Here is a 26,081-nt window from a genome sequence, read left to right as displayed (position 1 = left end):
GTGTTAAATCAGATCACTGCCTCCTGAATCCAATCCAATCAAAATCGTATCATGTTAGAATTTGTGATATTGTCCATTGAATCAATATAATACAGTATCATGAAGAAACTTGTCATTTACACCCCTAGAATGAATATTGGTTCCCTCCTGATGAGCAGGTTGGCACCCTGTGTGGTAGCTCCTGTCATCAGTGTATGAATGTGTGTGAATGAGTGAATGAGACGTAATGTTAAAGCATTGTGAATAGAAAAGTTCTATATAATTACAGTCCATTTAACATTTACTTTAGTCCTAATTGTTTCTCACACCACTGTTTTGGATTTACAACCAAAGATTTGACCACATTTCTCTAATGACAGTCAACTTCTGTGTTTAGTAGCGCTGAGCCTAGCCGTCACACAGCTGTGAGCAATGGAAAACACTCACACTCTTCCGCTACAGCGAGGTGAAACAAGTTGTTTACCTCGATGATGTGTTGGAGGTGTGCCGGTTTATAGAAAATGTCTGCAGCTCGGCTCACGACGGCGAACGCGAGCGGAGCGACTCGAGACGATGAAATAACTGACAGGACATTATTCTCTCCTTCTACTATGTATGTAATAAAGCTCACAGCACACACACAATACTCATTTCTCTTTGACAGTGAAAACAATCAACTTCTCAGTTTGTCTCTCCATCACTGACAGAGTGTTTATTACCACTACTGCTGAAGTCACACTCTGACATCATATGTACGACACCGTTCCGTGAACGATGTCAATCATCTTCGCTCGACTCCCCCTGCTTCCCCTCCGTGTGGCTTCCTAGCAACAATCGCCAGGGCAGAGGCATCAGTATGCAGTGAACTCTGTGCTGGATGTGTGTGTAGCTGCTGTTCTGCTGGTTGGAGGGAGTGGATTAGGTATTATGGTTGGCTGTTGATTTGCTGTTTACCAGGAGAGGAGAGGAGAGGAGAGGAGAGGAGAGGAGAGGAGAGGAGAGGAGAGGAGAGGAGAGGAGAGGAGAGGAGAGGAGAGGAGAGGAGAGGGGAGGTGAGGGGAGGTGAGGGGAGGGAGGAGATGAGGCAGCAGAGAGGTACTGAGGAGCTCTTTAATCTCCCTCTTCCTTCCATCCCCCTCTGCTCCCTCCATCTTCATTCCATCTGTCTTGATACTTCCTCCGTCTTACCCCTTCTTCTCACCCAACCCCCCACTCACTCTCTCTCTCTCTCTCTGCTGTTTAAGTTACATCCAGTGAAGTGTGGGTGACAGTCCCCCAGCTGAGGGGGGGAACGTTTCAAGGTCACACATGTGTGGTAAACACAGCTTTTCTTGAAGGGCTGAGACAACAGAGAAGCATCGGGACACAAAGTCCATACAGGGTCCCTGATGAGAGTCATAAAGACAGAAGCACATGCCTGACATTATGCGTGGGCATGTTCAGACATGTAGTTGTTTAAAGCGGTTGTTTTCCCCTCAGGGGGGCTATGAAGAGACGACCGGCAGCCGTTTGACTTTTGGCATTTGGACACGGCCATCGATCACAGCTGGGAAGGAAGCTCTATATGCAAACCATCCACTGATCACGGAGCAAACGTCAGATTAGGGCGTTTTGACAAATGACCTTTCAGGAAATACATGTCTTAATGCACACACACACACACACACACACACACAGACACAGGTACGTGGAGAAACGTCCACACAAGTACATTTCGCTCATGTGTGCAGTCAGAGACGAGGTCCTCTGATGGAGAGCCCGGCTTCGAGATAAACTCAGTGACCTTTGAGGTAATGCCATCCACTCATTATTCCACAGGGCAAGCGAGGGAGGAAGAAGAGCCAAGGAAACATGCTGGAAACATGAAGGGTCAAGGGTGTGCGAGTGAATCACGTAGCCATTAAAAGGTTCCTTATTCTTGGTTTTTAAGTATTCCATCAGTAGAGTGCTGAGGTAACCCTGACCATAGCCCTGACCCACTCACAACTTTTTAAAAAAACAACTCTCACATGTATGACTGAACACATTTTAGAACATTTATTTTAAAGCCATGAAGGGAGTGTTTCATTTTTTTCTAATTTCACAAAAGATAGAACATCCCTCATCCATTGGGCATTGAGAGGGGGGGGGGGGACTCTTCCAGTGCATCAGAATAACACAATGTGAGAAAAGCTACAAGTTGAGCCAAGTATGATGGCAGTGAATGGTCAGTGGGTTTGACACCAAACAGACTAACTAATGGTGAGGATGTTAGCAGACTTCCAAAGTAGAGATTGGGCAGGACATGTGGGCAGAGCTGGTCCTTGGTGGCATTTATCACACTTTGGACTCTGATTTATTTTGCATTGTACGACCTTCTAATATTTTGAGAAAACATTTCAGAATTTGTGAGATTAAAGCTGTAAATTTATGAGAAAAAAACTGGGATATTGTTTCTGATTCTGATATTATACATTTATGAGTTTTTCTATACACATTGAGGATGGATTAATTTGATAATCACGAGTATGGTGTCTTGCTGGACCACAAAACCCATTTGAACTGTCTGTAGATGTTACCAGTGATAGCCTTCCATCTGCCTGGTCTGTTGCAGCTCCTGGTGAACAAAAGCTATCACCTCATCCAGATGCGTTTTTTTCCCCCAGTTTCTTTCAATATCTTTTCAAAGTCTGGATGCTTAGGATGATCTGGTGATTCTGGGCTAAGATAGTACGCATCTCATTATTGCTAAACCCAACTGAAAAGTACAATTTTGATTTCTTCCATAGCAGCATAAAGCACGACAAGCTACATCTCCAGTGTTGCAAAGTGAGGCTATGTGACTGCTTGGCAGAATAAAACACCTTTTTATGAGGTTTTTTTTTCTCCCAAATTTGCGACTTTATAACGTCAGAGAATATCCGTGTTTATTTCTCAGATATTTGTGGGGGGGTTTTCTTGCAAATTTGCCACTTTATAATATCAGAGAATAGAAGTTTTTTCTACTTAAATGTCAGAAATTCTTTTTTTTCTTGAAATATTAGCCCCTCTACTCCAGGTCAGTTTTTTGTATTCCTTATTATTTTTTATTACATATATGGCCCTAATACACTGTCATAGGAAACAGAGGATAGGAGAGGAAAGGTATTTGCCTGGAATCCAAAGTGGTGTTTTAGTTGAGAACAGATCTTGAGACACTTTTTTACCTATGACATTACTGGAGTATGATGGTGATGGTAACACCAGAGGGAGGCTCAAAAGAGACATTACAGAGGAAGTACCTGTGTTAGCTTCATCAAGTTCAACATTTCATGTTTTTATCTCACTTTCTATGAAGGTTAATAAAGCTGGAAAGCCTTTCCGTTCCATCAGACACCACTATATCTGCTGAACTGCCACCTCCAGGATTCTACAGCTCGTCACACATGTAGACACTCTTAATGAAAAGGTGACCACCAAGTTCCACCAAGACGGAGATGTCTCTCTCAAACCAATCAATAATGCAGCGATACAGAGTACTCAACGGAACGATCCGATTCCCTGTCAGGACAGCTTCCTTCTGCTTTGTGCTGTGTGAGAGAGAGTGTTACTATGTGATACTGTACGCAGTGAATGGGAAGGATTTTGTGCGTGGGACTCAAACTGTTTCTGTACACATTGACTCGAGAGATAAACGTGAGCGCGTTAGGCGGCAATTCCTCTGTGCGGCCGTGGCGAGTTCACCGAGTCCAGCTCTAGATCCACACGGCCTCCAGACGTCAGCCCAACAATATATGGAAGTGGATTCAACCTCCGATGCGACTTGCACAGCCTGATCCGTCACATACCGCCCGTCCTCTCCTACGGCTATGAATTAAATGGTCCGGTCCGTGACATTGACCCTCATCCTATGAAACTGAGCCATGGGGAGGAGGGGGGGGGGTGAGCGTCGGTGCTATTAGCCTGAGATGCTGTCGAGCTTTAGGACGTCTGTCTATAGCAGATGTGAATATGATAAACACGTAACTTGGCCTTCCTTACCTCAAACAAGCACATTTACAAGTGTACTCTCATTCTTTCCCTCTCTCACAAACACACAATGATCCATATTTTAACATGCGACCCATTGTCCTTAATTCCACCTGACAATCTGCTGCTCCATAATTCAAGCCCGTGCTCCATTCTCGAGCTCTCCTCCTATAAATAGCACGCGGAACACTGGATTCTCACACACGCTCACCAAAAATAAAATGTCCATGCTATTGGATCCCACTAATCCCATGCTTATACGAGCAGAAAAACACTAGCATCATTAGCACGGACCCACGGAACTGCAATGTGTGTGCATTTGAAGTCTCGATGATGAGAATGACTTGCTACATAAATAGAAGCTAATAAAAATGTTAAAATGTACATCTGACAACATGCAAGATTTGAGAGCACAGAGTTGAAAGGATTCTGTACAAAAAAATGCAGTTATATGAAACTGTATCAGTATTGCTGTCTAGCAGAAGGCCACAGTTTCCATTACACTCAGACAACCCAACCTCAACTTAGCTTGCTCTGTAGCTTTCAGCCATATCAAGCTTTACATTTTTCCTGAACACTTTTAGGACTTTTGTGTGTGGTGGCTTAAAGGTCGAGATAAAGAGTTTGTAACCCTGGAAACAGTAAAAAAAAGTGATCAGAAAAAAATGAAATAGTCTGAACATCTACAGCTTCAAATTCTACCCTCTGATATAGCTGATCACTCTGGAGCAAGCTAGTAAGCAGACACTGAGTTGACTGTTTTGTCAATCTGCTGTTTCCAAGGTTACGTTTCAGTTCAATATATGTCTGATTTTTCAATTCTTGAGAATGTATCCACCGGAGATCATGGATATATTCAGCATCTAAAGGAAATATTCCACTAAATCTTGCTTGCAAAGATGACAAAATTACCAACAATGTGCCATGGATAGCTAATCTATCAGTGCATTCACCTGCTGAGGTGATTGGATGGAAAGCAACCTTACTGACTGACTGACCCCTCCTCAAGCAAAGTGTGGTCTACTCTAGACCATCAATCAGTTCATAGAATGTGTTATGAACATTTGAACTTAGGATGAATAGTTAAAAGCAAACTAAAAAAAACAACTATGATCAAGAAAGATCTCTTCCATTAAAGCAAACTTTTTACTGTAATGTACAAATGATGGTGGACTTGAAAAGAAATGAATATATGAGATGATGTATATGTGGGTAGACGAGTGCAACGACACGACATATACGCTTCCATTAGTCAGCAGAGCTCAGTGATAGATGGTGGCTGTGGAGTCGCATTATTACTACTAGAGCCCGACTGATACTGGATTTTGGGGGCCGATGCCGATACTGACAGGTAAAAAATAATATCATTTATATAATCTTATAGATATATAAGTGGTAAATCCCTCATATCGGAACATATCAGACAACGTACAGTATACACCGATGCCGATATATCTATGATAGGACATTATTGGCTGACTGATATATCAGTCGGGCTCTCATTACCACAGTGGACATTTACAGTAGAGTGAAGAAAATAGGACATTTTCAGAGCCAACCAAATACAGAATTAGTAGACAAAGGAATCCTATTAGCATATTTAGGAGGTCTGTGCCTACATCAACAAATACTGAATCCTGTGCTCAGCTCATATTGTCAACACATTTTCTGTGATAAGGATGCAGTGTTCAAAATGAGGTCAACATGATGTATAAATGCAAGAGGCTGGTGACAGGGATTAGAGAATAGTGGAGCTGGTACCAGCTAAGAGCCTGCTGTTATTCATCAAGCGTGAGAGACCAGCTGGAACAGCAAAGGTTGATATGGAGGCATCTGATGAAGCTGTACACCGAAATCCGACAGCTACGAGAAGACGGAGGCCGGCTGGTTCATATGGAGGACATCTTCTAGGACAAGTGGAGCAACTCTATTGATTTCCAGTCGTTGTTGAAGAAAGCCTCCAAAGACCTGGAGGGACAGTACATATAATGATGTACTGCCGTTCCAAACAGAAAACGACGCCGCGAGCCGAAAAAGCGAGACCTGGCAGATGTGGTGTGTATCAGTGCCGGAGCATCGAGACAGGGTCACTGAGAGGATGCTTCTCACTTCCGCTCATATAACTGCCACATTTCAGTGTCAAAGATTCAAATCGTTAAAGCGCTGCCTTATGAGGAGTGACAGGATGTGCTTAGACAAGTGAGAGACTTGACTGTGTCAGTATCTAGACACATCGGCCCAGCTGCGGTAGGGACCACCATGTCAGCAGACATCGCTGCATCTTCAGCATCAAAGACAGCAGATGTAAGCCAAAAAAACACTGAATGTCTCACTGTATGCTCCAGCTGTTTGACAGGTTATTTGTACTCTGCTGAAGTCCTTTACCACTTACCACACCACCAAACACCCATTGATGTGGGTTGACCAGAACAAAAAACACAAGTTGACTCTAGTTTCTGGGGAATGACTGACTGTTGGAATATTTCTGACTCAATATATTTCGGAACTGAGGAAATGATTTGCGGCGTGGTTCCTGACCTCTGAGTCACAGCACCACATCTCTAAATGTTCAATGATTCTGTCGTGCTCATTGACATCTTTCAACATAGCTTAGACAGCTGGCTACATCCATGAATAACAATGACGGGAAAATTCCCACGAAAATGGCCGAGAGCACGGATGAGTTTGATGTAGCTGTCCCAGTTATTGCAAGTTACAGAACTCAAAATCATCATATTTCTTCCAATTGTGATAAATGTGGAGTTAACTAATCTCAGTCATAGCTACAGCAGAAATCTCACTTGACTGTACTTTACATTTCATATGACACTACCACACAGCTCTGGGTTGAATCTAAATTGAATGCTGTCACATCAGCAACAAGCCTGAAGGATGGCACATATTAAATGTAATGTGCCATTTTCTTACCTTCTTATGGCAGTACTGTTATTCATTTCTCCTTTAATGAGAAATGCAATCAATTTATTAAACCATGAATTATAGCTTAAGAGGTAATATTAAGTTATAGAGATGCTCTCATAATAGGTGATTTATTCATTTACTGAGTCATTCATATATGGGTCAGTTCAAACATATCTTTAAAACTAGTTTCATTTGAAAGGACATTTGCACCATTTTTTTTTACCAAAAGTAAGACTGAATGCTCCTGAAAATGTCAAATGGTGTAACCACAAAAGTGGTATAAATATTAAATATTTTATCCACCTACAGTGTATTTAGGTGCACATCTTAAAATAATAACTTCATTTTAAAACCTCAAATGAAAAGGAAAGGACACATCCTAAAAATAACAAGTTTTTCCTTAATAAGTTTTGACAAATGATGTAAAACGGGTTACATAGTGTAGCATTGCTAAACTGGATTATATATATATTTCACATTTTAGTTTGTTTATTTTCCTGTATATATAATCAGATTGTTATGAAAAAATACTGCTTACACCAATTGACACTAGGTTGCATCACCATCATCATCATTGACTCATACACATCAAGAAAAAGCATTTGAGTACATTCTAGATGTCTAAATGTTTTGGAATGGTTATCAGCAAGAAAGGGACAACTACTAAATCCATTAGGTTCATGGCTGGTTGTTTTCCTCTGTGTGCATGTTTGTCTCAGCTTAAGGCTTAAAGGTGTTAAAAGGCCAGTGGTGAGAAAAGCACATGGGAGTATCTCACCAGGCTTAATTGAATTTCTGTGTGCGTATGTGAGAGATTGCTCAGCCGGGTGGGCATTGCCAAGTACTACTATGTCCCCCTCAATATCTTTCGGTCCAACGGTCCATTTCACAGACTGGCTCAGTGATGTCACGGACACAGTTTTTTTCTCCTCTTTTTTTAAATCCCAGCATCGCCTGTGTGCAGAGGCCAGATAGATTTATAATATTTCACCTTCTGATCCCTCAGAAATATAAGCAGTGCTGGCTGTAGATTAAGGAGAGAATAAGGAAAGTAAGGTTCCCCATACAAATAATATTTTATACATATCCTGAATAAATTCTGGAAAACTACAGTACATCTACAAACCTGCAGCTCTGTTTAATTCAGTGACACATTTGATAAATCACCTAACTAGTTTTGATAAAGTGACTGTGTAATTATGCAGTGCAGATTTCTAAAAATCTGAATGCATTACTAAGCAAGATGCTCACTGTGATGGATTATCTAACAAGTCCTTCTGAGACAAACTTTAAAACCTAGCATGCTTTAAACAGTTGTGAAAGGTGCATGGGATTTAAAGGAAATGCAATGAAACATAAACACTGGTATTTCTACTGTGCTCACTACTCCTCAGGTTGTGATAGGTGACCAGGGTATCTGCACATTTTTTAAGTACACATATAATGACTTTTAAGACCTTTTTAAAACCTCTTTAAGGAAAGAAATAAAACCATTGCTCATACATGATATATTATGAGACATATAATTATACAATAGCAGGATTTTGGGTTGAAATGGAGCTCATTAAAGTCATTTATATATAGGACTCATTATATATGTTTCATTATATACTGATTATTTTTCACTTTAATTAATAAGTTGATTGGTTGGTTTATGTAAAATAATGATGAATAACAAACTGAACAAATATAATTACACTCAAATCAAATTTAATACCGTAACTCCTACAATTCCAGATATTTTAACACATGTTTAGTGTGTCAAATATATAAAAAATGAAGACTTTTTAAGGATGTGTGGGGACCTTCAGCACAAGCCTGGAGATGAATTAAAAGTTATCACAATTAGATATTTTCTGATGTCTTCAGTAACTCAGAGCAGCAAACCCACATCCAAGCTTCCAACTGTCCCTACGGAAACCTTTGCGTGACATCACAGTATTTTCATGTTTACTACAGTTTGTGTTTTCCTCATGTAATCCTGACAAGGTGATTGGATCACTTTTCTATCTCTCCTTGTGTTCGCCCCCTCCCCCCTCCCCCTCGCTCTCATTTTCCTCTCTGAAGCGCCCCTGTTCCTCCGTTCCTCTTTCTTGACATTTCTGAATGAGTCTGCTCTGGATGAGCAGGTTGAAAGATTGTTATCTTCCCCAGCACTATCCGTCTCACCACGGACCATTTAAAGGATCTCAGGAAATCAAAAAACCTGTGAGGAAGAGAGGTGGTGGTGGTTGGGAGGGGGGGGGGGGGGGCAGGAGGGATAGGCCAACCTCCAGACGATGTCATCTACCGAGGAATTAATAAGAGGGGAATTTATTATCAGAGAGCGTGTCCAAACAGCCCTTGGGGAGAGGAGGATTTTTTTTTTTTCCTGTTTTGATTTCTGGACTGAAATAGGTGGAAATATGTCTAGTAGGGCAGAGGTATGTGGCTAATATATTATAGGGATGATTCTGTATTCCAATGTAACTTTGAACTGAGAGTGGAGGTGAACAGCAGCCATCATACATCAATCAATACATCATCTACATACTGATAACTTTCTCCTGGTCGTACCTCATCTTAAAACATACGGTATGTGTCATTTAAAGAGAGCTGTTTGGCTGACGGCGGTGAGTATGAGTCACATTGAAGATCTGAGGTTATAAACAGTCTTGATGAATTTGGGATGTCCTGTTTATGTCGTGATGGCATCAATCCAGAAGACATTACATTTCAGGTCAGACTCAAGGATATGGATCTTCAAGATTGACAGGATGTGGTTTACATTTTATTTTTTAAATTGAGTTTTTTCTTTGCCCTGTGAACTAAATAAATGTATCTAAATGTAGGTGTGGTTATTTGGTATTGTTTAGTACTAGTTTTAACAGTGAGAGGAACAATTAAACAGGACTGTAGAATTAGTCCATGCACTCAAAAAAAGAATTAGGCAGTCTTGCTAAGTTTGCTAGGATAATAGCTACATTTCAGCAGCTTCTAAATATTTAAGGGTGTTTGCTTCTTATATAGATCTATTTATCTTCTGATCTAACTCATCTACATCCTGATTCTTTATGCTTTCTTAAACATTTAGCATGGTCATTGCTCATTAAAAATGTATTAAGTCTAAGAATTCCTGGAGAACTTCTAGTTAAGGGGTCACTAATAGGTGGACTGCAGTCCAGATCTGGACCCAGACGCCGTCCTATCTTGACCCAGACCTGTAACTGATGAAATATTGAGGATTGTTAAACTTTGTCAGAGCGTTTCTATTTTAACGGGCGCAGCTTCTCCAGCTATTACGGTAAAAGTGGAGCAGCCCTCAGAAACTAAGTACTAATTACTATTTTTCCAAAACTGAGCACTTTATTTAAGAGGCACAATCAAAAGCTTTCTGTAATGCACTTTATTTTAAAGTACCATCTTTATTTGATGTAAGAACCACCACCCCTCTAGATGTTCAGTTCTTGGAGAATTGAACATTTTCTTGGAGATCAGCCTCAAGTCAGGTTAAAGTCAAGAGTGTGAAGGGTCTAAATGAGTATGTGGGTCTTTATAATACGATGGTTTCCTACCTCTTTGAAGCATGGCGAGGGGTTGCGCATCTGTTCCAGCATGGCCCATTTGACGGTGGCCTGCCGGATGTTGCCGTCGTATTCCCGTGAGCTCTGGGTGCCGCTGGGCGTTCCACGGGAACGTTCGTACCCTGGCTCGTTGAAGTAGGGTTCAGCCACCAGGATGAGGGACTGCACCGACACTAGCACCTATAACACATTGAAGAATGAAAGGAGAGACGAGGGAGAATTATGAGATATAAATATACAGGATTCCCAAAGTGGTCCAGGAGAAGTACTTAGATGATAGAAAGCGTTGCATGGTCTGGAGTTCCAAAGAGATTGGATGAAAAATACATTCAATGTGTCCAATGAGTTAGGAATATTTAGGTGTAATCCTGATCTATTGGTGAATTACTCAGACCTCCCCTCACTGTCCTCCATATCCAAAAGCTCCAAAATGATCTTGGCAGTGGTGGACACTAAGTCTGACAAAAGCAGGGAATATTTTGGCCTCATAAAGATATATCCTTTAATATATCTTTATTAACAGCCCGATTAATGCCTTGGCCTGTCTCAAGGAGACTAAGGACGTCCTCCTACATCACTCTGTACGTTCCAAGCCACTACATTACCAACGATGACAATCGTGGGCTTAGAGGTCTGCCTGCAAGCCCCCGCCACATTGAAGCTGGACGGTGTGCACTTGAAAATACCCGAGCGTTTACCAATGACCTTCAACTGATGTGATCTGTCCCTCTGAAACTGGTTTGCCAGATTTTCAGAGCCGATATCCACCCAAGTTGATGGCTGGTTGATCCCAGCCCACTCCCCCCATCTCCTGTTCACCAACCTCCTTTATTTTCCATTATTGATCCGCAGCACGCTAACCGGAATGATAATTAATGGAGACATCTCTATGCACTCCTTAACCCTGCAAATGACGGAATTATATTAAAAAATAAATAAATAAATAAAAAAAAGGGAGGGAGGGAGGAGGGATCCATTTCCAAGGGCTCTGGCTTGCTTGTTGATGAATCAATATATATGGAAAATGAATTGCTGGTGTGTGTGTGTGTGGCAAACATTTGATAATGTGTGTCAACATGCTGTGTTTATCCATGAGGCTGTGAAGTGCTTTGAATGTGCTACAGTCCCTTAATACTGTAACGCTGCACTTTATCTGTTGAACACACTGTAAGTGGAAACCCTCGAGGCTTTAGGCAATGAAAACACTAATAAATGAACTCTCTTTCTTTTTTTGGTTAGCAAATATATTCACTTACCCATAAATTCCATTTGAACACAGTCAATTATTATTCAACACTGCAGCTCTATAACAAATCAGCAGTAGAAATGCGGCTCACGCAGCAGGCAGGAATATTTGTCCATCTTGTAGCGTTCTCATTCTCATCTTATTTCTATCTGTTCTGAATGGCTACACTAGAAGGGGGGGGGGGGGGGCAAATAGCCTGTTGTCTTAGAGAGAATGAGAACTGTACGAATGGGGGTGCACACTTTTGGACATATTTCTCAAAAACATTGGTTTCTTGGATGGATTTGGATTTAGGGCTGGGCGATATAGACAAATGAAATATCACCATCACGATTTTTGACTAAATATCAGATAGCAATTTCGCAGCTATATTGTAGAAATGACTATCGGTCCTTTCAGTAAATATTTACACAATGAGATTATTCATAAATAATCATCAGTAATATGGACATAAAGACTAAGTGGATAAAGGCAGATAATAGAAGAGCTATTAATAACATCAATTTACTGTAATTCAGCCTTAAAAACCAGGATTTCAGCATCATCAAAGTCTGTTTGCGTATCATTATTCTTTATGGTTCTACTGGCAGAGAGATCCTAGCCATCTTCTTTTTTTTTTGTGTAACTCTTTCTGCAATTACATTTTCCAGGCCCAAAACCCTCAATCATTTGATAACAAGCTTTTCTTAAGAGTTTGAGTTGTATTTGAGTTGAGTTGCATTTAATTCAACCTGTCAGGAACACGCTTCTGACGAGACTACAAACTGAGGATTTTCAGCACGAGTAGTGAAAACTGTCTACTAAATCACAGCTAAAAACAGATGGCACCTGGGCCAAATGTGCAATCTATGCCAACCGACTGACTTCAAGAAGAATGATGTGTGTAAGCAGGCATCCCCCCCCCCCCCTGGAGGTTCAAATGATACTGGTTTGTGTTTGGTTTGATTAACACCCACACACACTTGTCACCAGAGCTAAATAATAACATGACTTTAAAAAGGATCCTTCATGTCAGCTGTCGAAACACCAAAGCCCATTAATACAGAGCCCCTGGCAGTGTAATGACAGGGCAGTGATAAACTATAGCCTGTGACACAAAGACTCAGACAACGGCCCTGCTGATCCGTTCAGACGGGTGACTCCGTCGTGATGGATCTGTAGCTCACCTGTAAAAAGCTTGAGGTCTGCGGGTTCCATTTCTCCTCTGGTCTCCCATGCCATGTGTTGAGGATACTTAAACATACCTGAGGAGGAAAATACACACAAATATCACACACACAGAAACCTCCCCCAACAAGAAATCAATTCCAGTAAAATGGAATATACCCCCCATGCATCGAGCCTGAACACAGCCATTATACTGGTTGCTACACCTTGATCTTCAAGGGTTGCCTTTATAACCTGCTTTATCTAACTGTGCATTCTGATTGTCAGCAACGTGATTTCAGTACAAATCAACAAATTGACCACGGAGGCGAGCAACTACAGATATTTGCTAGATGTAAAAATGTTCTCATGCATCACCTGGCATGTATAAAATGGATCACCAGCTGATTGCATCCATTCAATATTAAATGAAACCTGTTTTTTTTTAATTAATTCAGCTACGAAGAAGACCTGAAGACTGCAGAATGGCTTTATCAATTTTGACTTTAAAGGCCCATCTAGGGAAGGGCATAGGCAATAACTGCTGTGGTATACATGCTAGAAATGTGTCTATGTGACTATACTGATGAAATTACAACTGCTGCATGCCTCACAATTTTTTTCCTTCCTTTTAACCGTCTGTTTGTCCCTTATCAGTGTGCCGAGTGGCAGCTAGCCGTACCACTGGAGTGGGAAGCCCCAGGTATTTCTTATAGCAGCTGTCTGGGCCCATTATGGAAATACATGTGAACTGTCAGTGGCTGCCTAATGAAGTGCTGCAGATGGGGTGAGATATATGGGACCTTGACCCCATCTCCTCAATGGAAGGAAGCCAGGGCCACAGTGGAGGAGCTACGTACATTTTATAACATATCTGGATGAAGCCTGGAGGGATGTCCACTTCCAAATGTCAAGTTGAAATAAAAAACTGGACGTTTTGCAGACCTGGGAAGATCTTCAGATACACTAGATTAATTTGACACTTCAACACCACTTCTTGGGTGCCTGATGGACAACTAGGCAGGTTATTCTGCTCACTATAGACAGTCTGTGATGTTTGAGTTAGACTGCAAGTCAACCCTCTCAGCTGGGCTCTTTTTGGTTTGGTTTATACTTCCTTTATAGTCACTACATGTCTTAGCTAGGCATGTAACCATACTATTATTTTAAAAATATATTAGCCTCATTTTACTATACATTTTGAATGCAACTTAAACTTGTTTTGTTGGTTCCTGTTCAAACATAAAGAGGATTATAAACTGGACTACTCTTAACAAGATCTGAGGTTATTAGGAGCACCTTTATATGATCTTTGATGATTTATGAATTTTCATCTTAAGTGCAATATGTGTCTCAACAGACATATGGAAGTCTATGGATGCTAATATCAAAATTAAACAATCTAATCAAATTGAAATGATTTTTTTTTATTTATGTGGGTATGATGTATGACAGGATTAAAATGTGATCATACAAGCCAGACATGGCAGGTCAGAAACCAAAACAGTGGAATAGTGTCATTTCATACACACATTTTTAGCCAATCAAACCTTCCACCTAGTGGTTTTGATCTATGACTGACAGATTGGAGGAATCATTCCTTTATGAAAATGATCAGACTAAAGTCAATTTCCATTTAATTTTCTTTTCAGCTCAACTTTAAACGTTCACTTTGCAATTGTATTTTCCAGGTATAGATTGTTCATTTCATTTTCAATTTCATTATAATTATGGCAGTGATATGTTTAAGGGGTAGGTGTACAATTGTTTGGCAATTTAAAAAAAGATGTAATTTAATTAATTAATTAAATTTAGCAATTACATTAAATTTCAAATAGATTTTTATTTCAATGTTTTGGATTCAAAAATGAAATCCTTTTAATTTTGGCAGCTGTAAACTTCCATACGGATATACTGCACAGTACTCTACATCACCAGAAAGAGTAAGTCAGGCTGACTTCAACAGTATGTACACATTCTCATGACTATGACTATCAAAACTTAAAACAGTCACTCTGGGAAGCATTGGGGCATTTTTTGATGTAAAATGCAGCTATCAGATAAAAGGACAAAATCCTCCATCACATTTACTCGATTGAAGATAAACATGAACAAACTTTTTTTTAACTCACTTTGCCGTCATTGTAGAGGTTAGGGTTAAAGCGCACACTGTGTCCACCGGTGGTCTCCAGGTTGACCAGTGGAGGAGAGTTGGGATAGTCTTGGGGAAAATACACATCGAACTCGAAACAGCCATTGGCGTACGGTGTGTCAGCTGGACCCGTGATGAGAACCTGTAGACGCAAAGAGGGGAAAAGGGTATTACACCGACAGCCCGAAAGAGGGGGAGCTATTAATCACACACTGAAAGAAGGTTAATTAAAGAAAGGTGGACGCACTGATAACAGTAAATATGGATTAAACAAAGGGCGAAACGGCAAAATAATAATGGGTAAATGGTGACGACTTTCTTACGGGCTTTTCCAAAGTCACAACAATGTAATCAACAACGAGGCTAAGGGTGAAATTAGCAGAAAGAAAGAGGCCACTTCTATTTACAGCACTCATGGCTTTTGTTGCAAAATCCAATTTATTTTCTCACTAAATGAGATTAGCTCATTAATCAAAAGAATCACAAGCACTTCAAAACTGTTATAAGGATATGAACGTATATGTAAATATATACAGCTATACTAAAGCACCAATACCTTTTAATAGCAGACACTATCAATATATACAAGATAAGCTTCAAGGATTTAAGGTTGAATATGGATCCAAGAAGCTGTAGTACTACTTTGGTAGTTTCAGGGTTTGAAAAGGTAGAACATTTCTGCCTGCATTCAGAATACAGACATCAGATGGATGACTTTACACAACATTTGGACTTAAAGGATGGATGTGGTAGAAGTCTGATGGTGTCCTTTGAGTGAAACTTAAGACTTCCTAGAGGGGAAGACGGAGCTTGATGGAGTGTGACTGAACCCTGCCAACACTGGCAGACTTATAAGACTTTAGGTAGTTAGCCAGGCTGAGCAACTATGTCAGAGAAGGCACTGAACATACAGTGTGTAAAGACAAAGTTCCTTTAAAGGGCACAAAAAAAGGTAGGACTACACTATATAATGGCTGCCTGTTCTGCAGTCCGGGCCAATTTGTGCCCCGGATAGGAGTAGCAAAGAACTGCCAACCAATGTGCATCTCTGTACAAGCTCTAGGCTGGTTAGTGAGCCCACTTGACAACTGTCTGTAGAAAACGGTTGCAGTGTTTCATCTATTCACCAGGAAAAGTACCTTGAGAAGCTCAAAGTGGCAACAGGCTCTCAAACGTTTAATTGTAAATCTGGCCACAACCAATGAGCACATTTATAGACATCTAAAAGTTAAAAAGGTAACTGGACTTGTTGTAAATTTTGGTGAAGACATTTTGGACCTCATCCAAAAAGCTTCTTCAGTTCTTCAAACAAAGCAAACCACTGAACATGAGAACGAAAGAGGTGGGCTGACTCCTCAGGTCAAGACTCTGAGGTCTACCAACATCTGAAGAACAAGTGACACTTTGAGGACAGCAATGTACGCATGCTGGGCAGAGAAGACAGGTGATGTAAAGAGGAGTGAAGGAACCAGCATCGCTCAAAAGAGGTGGGGGCATATGACACCACTTAACAACCTTTTATCAGGCGTTCAGACCAAGAACAACCATGCCAACGCTGCTTTGATGGTCTTGCCTCATTCAGAAGAAGTACGGGGCTGCAGACGTCCTGGCATCCCTTCTTAAACTCATGTGATTCTAATGACTTCAAGACTCTCAATGTGAGTGACCCTATAATACATAATACATCTGGGACTCACCAGTGAGTCAGAACTGAAGAGGCTTTTCCGATGATAGATGAAACATCTTCAATAAATCTACATCAAGTCTTGTTGCCTATAACTTGGGAGGTCCAGTTTGTCAGACAGAGATTAAAACTAGTCATAGACAAGATTCTGTGGAAATATCCATTGAGAAACAACTCTAGTCTCGGACTAGACTTAATCCCTGTCCGGGAAATCGGCCCAGAATGTCTAGCTATTCTAAAACTTCAATGATCTGATTATATGTGAAATTCCTGCTGAGTATGATGAGCAAAAAAGCACATCACCATGGGGACACTAGAAACTAGAGGCTGAAAGCTGAATGCCACCCGGCTGTCAGCCTGGTGGGACTGCTAAGGCTGTATAAGACACATTCCAGGATAAAGTGTGAATATGTTATGAAAAGCAAAACATCCCTTTTCTAAACCACACGTTGGTCCTGAGTAGTGTTAGAAGGGTTTGTATTGCTGAGATGACTCAGCAACAACACTTGTAAGATTCCTTTAGAGTGCTGTGCACTGCTCATGCATTAAGTTTATTTTGACATTAACATTCAGACTCGATACTTTTTATTGCGCTTCCCGCTAAAGTCGGGTATATCTGGTGTAGAAGCCTTTTTAAAACCGAAACAACCGTGCCGCTGTATAAATGCGACGTGCTGCTCGGGTACTGATGCTAGTCTGCAGAGGCGAAGTACAAGGATTTACTGACCCCTCACAGATCATGAGATTTCCACCTCACCGGTTCTGCTGATGCTGCTCCTTAGGTCACACTTTCTTGGAAGAAGTTCACTTCGGTTGGTTTGAACAATAAACCAGTGCACTGATGTGGTTGTTGGTTGGAATTCTAAAGATCTCTCCATTTGTACACTTTGTGATCACAGCTGGTCTTAAATGTATTCTGACTAATCTTCTATGTGGTAAAATGAATACCATTAAGATCTTTGTTGATACTTCAAAATACTTGCTTTGTAGATGTTCACTTTCTTTTTTAAAGGCTGTCTAGTGCAGCGGCCCCTCAACTACCTGTTTTTTTTGCCTTATATAAGAGTAATATTGTTATGCACCCATCACTCTCTGAAGAACTGATGGAATGCATGATGCTCTATTAAACTGATGTTTGTGTGTTTCTATTTTGATTCTGACTATGCTACTGCCTTTATCTAGTGTTCTTTCACCAAAACTGAGCAGATGAGGATTTTGACATTTAGCAAAAGGAGACTTTGCCATTAATCAACTTGTGGGGTGAGAGCCATTTATTAAATGTCACTGGGGGAATGAGTAAGAGCTGTCGATGACAAGTCGCATGGTAGAAAACAGCAGACGCAGCAACGCGGTACACAACATCCTTATGGCAGACGCAAGTGCTCGTTCGGTCTTCTCGAAGTAGAGGTTTCTATTAATCACAGGCTACATTCCACCACAAACCAAACAGTCTAATCCAATTATGAGTGCTTGAGTTGTTCGGTTTTTATAAGGGTTACTTTACCTTCATGATGTCCAGTCTCTCCTCGTCGCAGCGGACGAAGACGCTTGAAGAGGATGACAGGGGTAGAGAGGTGGACAGGGTGACGGCCTCCTGGGCGAGGCGGCGGGATCTCGCCGCGCTGTTTGTATCACTGGCGTTCTTCACCTGAGACATGTAGTGGTAGTTGACCTTGAACATCAATTTCCCATCTTCGTCCTCCGAGACCATTTCGAAGGTGTCTGGACAGAGATGAGACCGGAGAGACCGAGTTCAGTCTTATTGTCCTGCTGTACACATATCTGACTATTCTTTTATACCTCTCATTACTACCTGCGTTAAGTTAAGATGTCAACAATCTGACTGACTTCAGGCTGAATCATGCTGCCTGTGATATTCAGTGATACAATAAAGAATCTTGTTAGAGTTAGTCTCGCCTTGCTGCGTATCTCTATGCTGTCTGCACACTGACACAACACTGTTTACAGTCAAGTCACTTGCAGTTACTTCAGACATCAAGCTGCTTACAAAATCTATCGCAACACAGCGAAAGCAACGTAATTAGTCTTGACTTGGCTGAATGGAGAGTGATGGACAAGACAAAAGGGATGAGCGGAGAAGGGACTTGCTTCCCCTTCAGAGCTCTAACATGAAGGCTTTATGGATCATAACAGACAGGAAAGACAGTCACGTGTGCGTGCGTGACATAGTATTTTTGACTTGTGCACAGAGCAAAATCAACAGACATTGATGCTCCACGGCATTAGCAGCATTCATGCGGAACTGTGTAAAGAAAACATACAAATGTGCATGCACACATACGCATGTATCGACTCACCGAACTGTAGCTTCTTCATGGCAGCTACGTATTTTTCCTCCAGAGAGCGCAGGATGGACAGGGGCTTGGGCCGGCTTGATGACTTCCTTGAAGACTCCACCAGCTTCTTCTCTGGTAGGTGGGAAACAAAAAAAACATGAAGAAGAGAGTGAAAACAGAGCAACGTGGGGGCATATCGGAGAAGCATCGGTTTTAGAAGCCTTCCCTTGTGAGAAAAGCTGCAGGGCCGTAGTATTATTATCATTATGAACCAGGTGTCAGTGGTGACTTTCCCACCATGTATTCAAATCATAAGCAGCACAGTTAGTGACGTGTTTTCGATCTGCCAGAGAGGGTAGGTGGACCTAACTCAATAGACTCGCCATTCAATTCACTTACGCTGACATGTCACATGGTGACTAGAGGTAGAGCTGTAAGTGAGGTTAAGTTGCTACCTCCATCTCTATCCTCTGCTCTACTATTACACTATGACGGATGTATAAATAGTTGCAGGTCTGTGTGTCTACTGGAGCTGAGCTTTGGCTGAGTGGTCAGCCCAGTCATCTGTGTTCCGGGAAAGCAGGGTTCAAGACCCGATGCAGGAACCATACCATTCAAAATAGCTTAGTGAATTAAGTACACTTAAATATCCTAAAATTAGAGGTTTAATTAAATCAAAAACAGAAACTTTTTCATCCTCTTAACATAATTTTACTTTTTTTTTATTTTGGAGGTTTTCTGATATATTATTTGTTCTTATTTATTTATGTATATGTGTTTATTTGTGTCTACATGAATTTCCCCAATGAGGATGAATAAAGTCTATCTATCTATCTATCTATCTATCTATCTATCTATCTATCTATCTATCTATCTATCTATCTATCTATCTATCTATCTATCTATCTATCTATCTATCTATCTATCTATCTATCTATCTATCTCTTTCCACTTTTATTCAAATACAAAAACAAATCATTTTTCTGCCTCAACAAATACAGATACTAATACAAATACCGGGCTCTCTACACATCCCTAAGAGCGATGCTTTTGTGAGAGAGGTCCAAAGAGGTCCAAAACACACCTACATTAACCTCTTAATGTCATATGGTGTCACCAAGAAGAACTAAATAACATCTTTGAGAGTTCCACTTTAAAAAAAACAAGTTGTGAGTAACTGGAATTATCATTTCAAATTGTTGATGGGAACGTTACGGTAGAACATTTAATGCATTAACACTCTTATTAATATGTTGGCATTAGAATTTTATGTTCTTAAATATTTGCTATGGTTTGACAAAATCATCTTAATTAAAAAGATCCACTTGCTAGCTTTTTACAAAGCTTTCAACCACACCTCGCAGTCTTCATCAGTGTGTGGAATTTACAGCTAGTAGAACTTACACGACTTACATAAAAGGAACATTTAAAGAACAGCACAACAATCCAACCTTGGAAACACATGATGTACGAGTGTGAGGACCATTGATATCCTCATTTATTCTGCCTGTTCAGCTAGCACAGATACATCAATGCTTCCCTTCTCCATTCAATACTGTCCTGCTCATGTCTGATCATGACTTCTCTCACAGATATATCCTTAAAGCCTTTGTACTAATTAAATGATTATACATCTGTCAACGCCCTCGTGTTGCCAGCTCCACATCAAACAACTCTGTATAATATGTGATTCCTGGGGCCTTTATCATATGGATTTCTTTATGGGAAGTGACATAACATTGATCTTTATCCTTACCCCCGCCCCCCCCTTTACACCACATGCACTGTCCCAGCACATCTAATGGCCAGCTCCACACCTAAGTGATCAGTTAGATGCCGTTTATGTGGACTGAGCATAAAAAGTCTCTAGAGGGAGCTGGGAGAAAATGGGCGGGTGGGGGATAATTAATATTGTGTACTGTGTAGCAACACGGTAATGGGGGAGGTGTAATGTTTCATCATGCGGTGGACGTTTTATTGATGGCGCTGCCTTCTTATGGTGACTAATGGCGGGCTAGAAAAAAAAAAAACTCCTTTCTTTCTTAATCTTTATTTGTCGGTGTACAAAAACAAGTGAAGACATGTGTACTTTGCCCTTTACAATTCTTCACAGTCGGAATCTCGTGAAGCGGCTTGAAGAGACGGTTCATCTTCTCTGAGAGGCTCGGGAAAGATTTCAGAGCGTCAGAAAATGACAGAGAGGATTGTGGAGCGTTTTCAGTTTCCAGTGCACAGTCTATGGTGGACGTTACATTAAAAGGACTTTCTACTTATAATACATAAGAGTGAATGTGACCTGCTTGAGACTTTCAAAAACAGGCCAATTGTATTCCTGATTAAGATGAAATCGTTGAGCTGCAGTCAATCACAGCTGAGGGAATTCACACTTTTTAGTAAAGCTAAACTTAGAGAGCCATTATCTTGTCCTTGCACTGAGAGGACAGGACGCAGACAACAGATGAGGGTGTGAAGAGAAAAATGGAAGGAAGGATAACAGCATTGGGACCTTTGATGGTAATTTAGATCAAGTTAAAAAGAAGGGGACAAAGGTTTTTAAGTCAGGGACAGAACAGAGAAAGAAAATACTGTAGCACATGTATTTGAGTGCATCCCAAACTAAATTCTACAAGAAACTAGGTTTAAGCTGGGGATGATGTCATTGTGTATAGAGTGTCTTCATACTGAGATTTAAGACAAACACTATAGAGAATGTTAAATCAGCTGCTACAGTGTGTGTGTGTGTGTGTGTGTGTGTGTGTGTGTGTGTGTGTGTGATGTATACATACCCTGGTTGGCCTGCCGTAGACTGGTAGTAGCAGCGTAGACTATCTCAGCTGTCCTCTGGATGTCAGGCACCAGTAGAGTCAAACCCTCGGGTTCTGGATCTGAGCTATCGGGCTTCACCACACCTTTGCTCTTATCTTTCTTTGACCTGGAACAAACACACAGATGTACGTTGAGACATAATGCAGTATTGAGAGATGATTGATTACTTGGATTTTAGATATCTTTTTTTCTTTTTCTTTTAGGCAATTACATCACACACATTCAACATGATAACCATCCTGGAAGAGTTTTAATAGATCAAGATGGGACAGATCAGACAGACAGAACCACTGCTAGGATAGGATAGAAATGTCACTATTAACCAGCTAGTATCAGCCTTAATGTTTAACCCACAACTGCCATGAGATTTGTTCATTTCAATAAAGCTGAGACCAGACATACGTAATCATTTTGTCGTTTAAGTGCATCAATTACTTTATAAAGTGAGAAATTCATGCAGTGACTTGTGTCAGACATGGGAGACAACATGTTAGCATCCAATCAATCATAGCTTGTCCTTCAGGACTCACAGGATTGTATATAGATAAATGGTGAGGTACCAAGGACTGACTTTATGACAGCAATTGAATGAAAGTAAGCCTGGATCCATTTATGGTCACTGGGAGGATCTACTGTATGTGTACAAAAGGAACTGTAACACCTACATATTGGATTCTTTTGGTATAATGTTCTTGACTTGAGGATGGTTACAGATTCACTGAAGAAAGAAACTGGGAATGGTTGTATCCCTCCACTAACAAGTCAAGCTGTAGTTTAGATCCATGCCTGTCAATAAAATCACCCTGGCTGTGGCTCAGGAAGTAGAGCGGTCGTCCACCAATCAGAAGATTGGCAGTTCGATTCCAGGCTCCTCCATGTGTCTTTGGGCAAGACACTTAACCCCCAATTACTCCGTTGCTGTGCCAACGGTGTATGATGAGCAGGTTGGCACCCTGTGTGTATGAATGTGTGTGTATGAATGTGTGTGAATGAGACATAATGTAAGAAAGTGCTTTGAGTGGTCATAACTACTAGGAAAGCGCTATATAAGTACAGTCCATCCATTTACCACAGTTACAAGTTCAGTATCACCAATTGAGTATCTGACCAAATGTGAAATATGGTCACAATCTACTTTTCTGTTTCTGAGTTATACCGTTCAATAACGGTTAGAAAACTGTTGTTGTGGTTCGCTATGAAGTCACAGTGAAGCTGAATATAAAGTGTCATCACTTCATCATTTTACCCTATTAGACATATGTATGAAACGTTGTTATAATTAGTGTATGCATTCTTGACTTATAACCAAAAATGTGTTTTATTATTTAAGATAAGGTAAGGGTAAACTTTATTGATCCCCCTAGGGGGGGATTCAAAATTGATACAACAGTATTCTGGTATTAAGTGATAAAAAATAAAATGAAATAAAATGAAATACTATATATAATAAAACAATCTCTAAATACTATATATAATAAACAATTAACAATCTCAAAAATAATGTGCAACGTTCCTGTGATTAAACAGTAAGGACAGCCTCAGTCTTTTTAGTGAGAGTAACTGTGACTGGGAGCTGTGGTGTTGTACAGTCTGATGGCTGATGGTATAGTGACCTTAACCTTTAATCACTAAATACTAATCAGTTCATCCTTGAGCCCAAGTGGACGTTTGTGCTGGATGTAATGCAATTGAAAGCACATCAGAGTCCATCATGCAGTATATACTCAGCACAATAAGTGCTCTGAGAACACCTTTTTTTTTTTTTTAAAGGGCTGCTTTCAGTTTTTCCTTAAATATAAAAAGGAGCTTGTAGACAAATGGATTATGTGGGTACAGTCGTTGCCAGGCTACTATAATCCCAGAATCCCCAGCTATGGATGATAAAGGTGTCTGTGCTGGTACAGAATCCGTCCTAACCCTCTGTCTGCTGGACTAAAAGTACAGCAGACAGTCTCATTCTAGACTAGCTGACATATTCCCAAGTGATCAGTGTCACTGACTGGACATTTGCCCTCAAGCTCTTCTTTCATTAAAGCTTCTGTGTGGGGTTGTGAGATCAAGTACAAGCCTGCGTATTCATGGCTTTCTGTATGTGTGTGTGTGTGTGTGTGTGTGTGTTAGGGCTCCACCCCTAAAAGTTGCTGAATCAATGCATCAATCAATAAACTGGAGTAAACTCATTTTTTGTCAGTCGAATTGCTAACTTTTCTCAGGTAGATCACACCAGCGGGGCCAGCACGAATGTTAAATGCGAATGTCTGACCCTGACTGACTGACTGAGTGATGAAGTTACAACGTTGGTCGGCTGAAAACCACTAAAGCTAAGTATTCCCAGGATACATTTTGCACCAACCTGCAGTGATGGGGGAGATTAGGCTGTTGTCATTTTTGCATTGTATCCGTTGTTTCAAATTCAGAGCCTGCATTACATACACGGTCCAGCTGTATACTAGGTGTTAACCTAGTCTTGTATATTCCCGTAATTACTGTATACAAAGACTATAAACTTTAAATGATTGTCTCTAAATGACCTAAATATGTAACTGTGGTGGAAACAGAGAGGGATGATGGATGATATGTTTCCTTCTCTGCTCCACTGTTAAATGCAGCAAAGTCGACCGGTCTCCTGTTTAATCAGACGAGTACCAGCATCTGAATCGTCTGCTTTACTGACAGCAGGAAAGATGCTCCATGCTGCTTTATATCTGAACAAATACCAGGACACACACTTTTTATTTCTCTGACTGTGTGGAAATGTGACAAATGATAAACAACCGCTTTAAAACATGTTTTACAGGTACAACATGAGCCTCATGTAGCTGTTATATTTATGTGCAGTGTGGGACCACTGCTCTGCAGATGCAGCTGATTCTACTGTAGCTGCAGACATAAACAACATGTCTGTAGGAGGAGGCTGTATTGAAGAAAGAAACACATTAATACTGTAATGTTATTTACTAAGTACGCCCATAATAATGAAATAAACGTAACAACATAAATATAGAGAAATATACTGGGGATGAGAACACATATCACGAGTGTGAAAATCCTGAGTTGGGGACAGCCCTACTGTGTGTGTGTGTGTGTGTGTGTGTGTGTGTGTATGTATGTGTGCTATAAACCCAGTGCAATGTGAAACCTGTGAGCTGTCAACTTTTCATAAAACCTTGGAGTGAGATTTGAGGGAAGTTGGGCGGGTCCCCAATCTTTTTCAGGCCCTTTCATGGTCACCACCATACGTCAAAGACACTTTATTCAATTTGTACTTTAAGAAACATGACTATGTACAGCATGGGCAGAGGAAACATTTGAAATGTGGGTGGGACAATGTAATGGGAGGGGGGATCTGGGGGGTCCTCCCCCAGAAATGTTTTACCAGAGTAGATGCCTTTTTCTGTATTCTGGTGCCTTTTAACAGGTTTTGACACTTTGATCTGACTATACTATGGAAAAAAAATGATGGGTACATTTTATAATTACACCCATCCATATGTCACAGCTGTGACATGGAGCAGAGTTTCATGAGTGAATAGACTGATGTATTGATTTTTGACATGGTCAAAGTAGGGGGGGGGGGTCCAAACTAATAATTAAAAAAAGATATTTCAGTATTATTTTTGACAGCGTGAGAAATAGCAACGTGTGAGTGCGTGTGAAAATGGTCATTTGCGTGACTCTCACTCTGATTGGGTGAGAGTTGACAGCTCTGATATCATGCTATGATCAAGACTAATATCATCAAAATACATTAACACATCACCCTGTATTAATGAATCAGTTTGAATGATTTTGATAGCGTGACTAAACTAAAAAATAACATATGAACTAGTAGCTCCACACACGAGGAGAAAGTTTAACCCTTTAAGTGATCTGAAATGTTGCCTGGTCCATGTGGACACACTTCAATAAGGAACTGCTGTCACTGACCTATCAGAAACTATATAGGCTTCTTCATGTGGTACCCTAAATGAACTGCTGCAACATCCATGACAAACATGTTCTAAAAATACCACGAGATACATCATTCATCGTAAGGCACTTTGACATGTATGTATTCAGAATGTATATATGTATGTAAACCTGACTACAGCATGTTGTCAAGAAGCTTACAGGGGCTATGAGTGAGGGACATGAGCTAACTCATGTACTCTATATACGGGCACAAGGCCTCAACTGCAGACTTGTGTGTGTGTGTGTGTGTGTATGTGTATGTATGTATGTATAAAAAGGTATAGCAGTGTTTCCCCTAGAAAATTTTGTAGCAGCGGTGCTGTGTGTC

General features: G+C 40.6%; 1 protein-coding gene across 1 annotated transcript in view; it reads right to left on the bottom strand.

The window, feature by feature from the left end:
• The window catches only part of birc6 (baculoviral IAP repeat containing 6), a gene marked incomplete in the record, with an annotated part of 114,724 nt that overhangs the window by 499 nt on the left and 88,144 nt on the right, over nucleotides 1–26,081 (bottom strand). Inside the window, 6 exon segments of the mRNA XM_062429848.1 lie at nucleotides 10,443–10,631; nucleotides 12,864–12,941; nucleotides 14,976–15,137; nucleotides 18,184–18,401; nucleotides 18,998–19,108; nucleotides 21,763–21,908. Of these exon segments, the coding sequence (XP_062285832.1) occupies nucleotides 10,443–10,631; nucleotides 12,864–12,941; nucleotides 14,976–15,137; nucleotides 18,184–18,401; nucleotides 18,998–19,108; nucleotides 21,763–21,908 (904 nt within the window).

This window comes from Scomber scombrus, chromosome 12, assembly GCF_963691925.1.
Source record: "Scomber scombrus chromosome 12, fScoSco1.1, whole genome shotgun sequence".
In the NCBI taxonomy this organism is placed as follows: domain Eukaryota; kingdom Metazoa; phylum Chordata; class Actinopteri; order Scombriformes; family Scombridae; genus Scomber; species Scomber scombrus.
The sequence above is the reverse complement of the archived record's forward strand: the minus strand, read 5'-3'. Positions and strand labels throughout refer to the sequence as shown.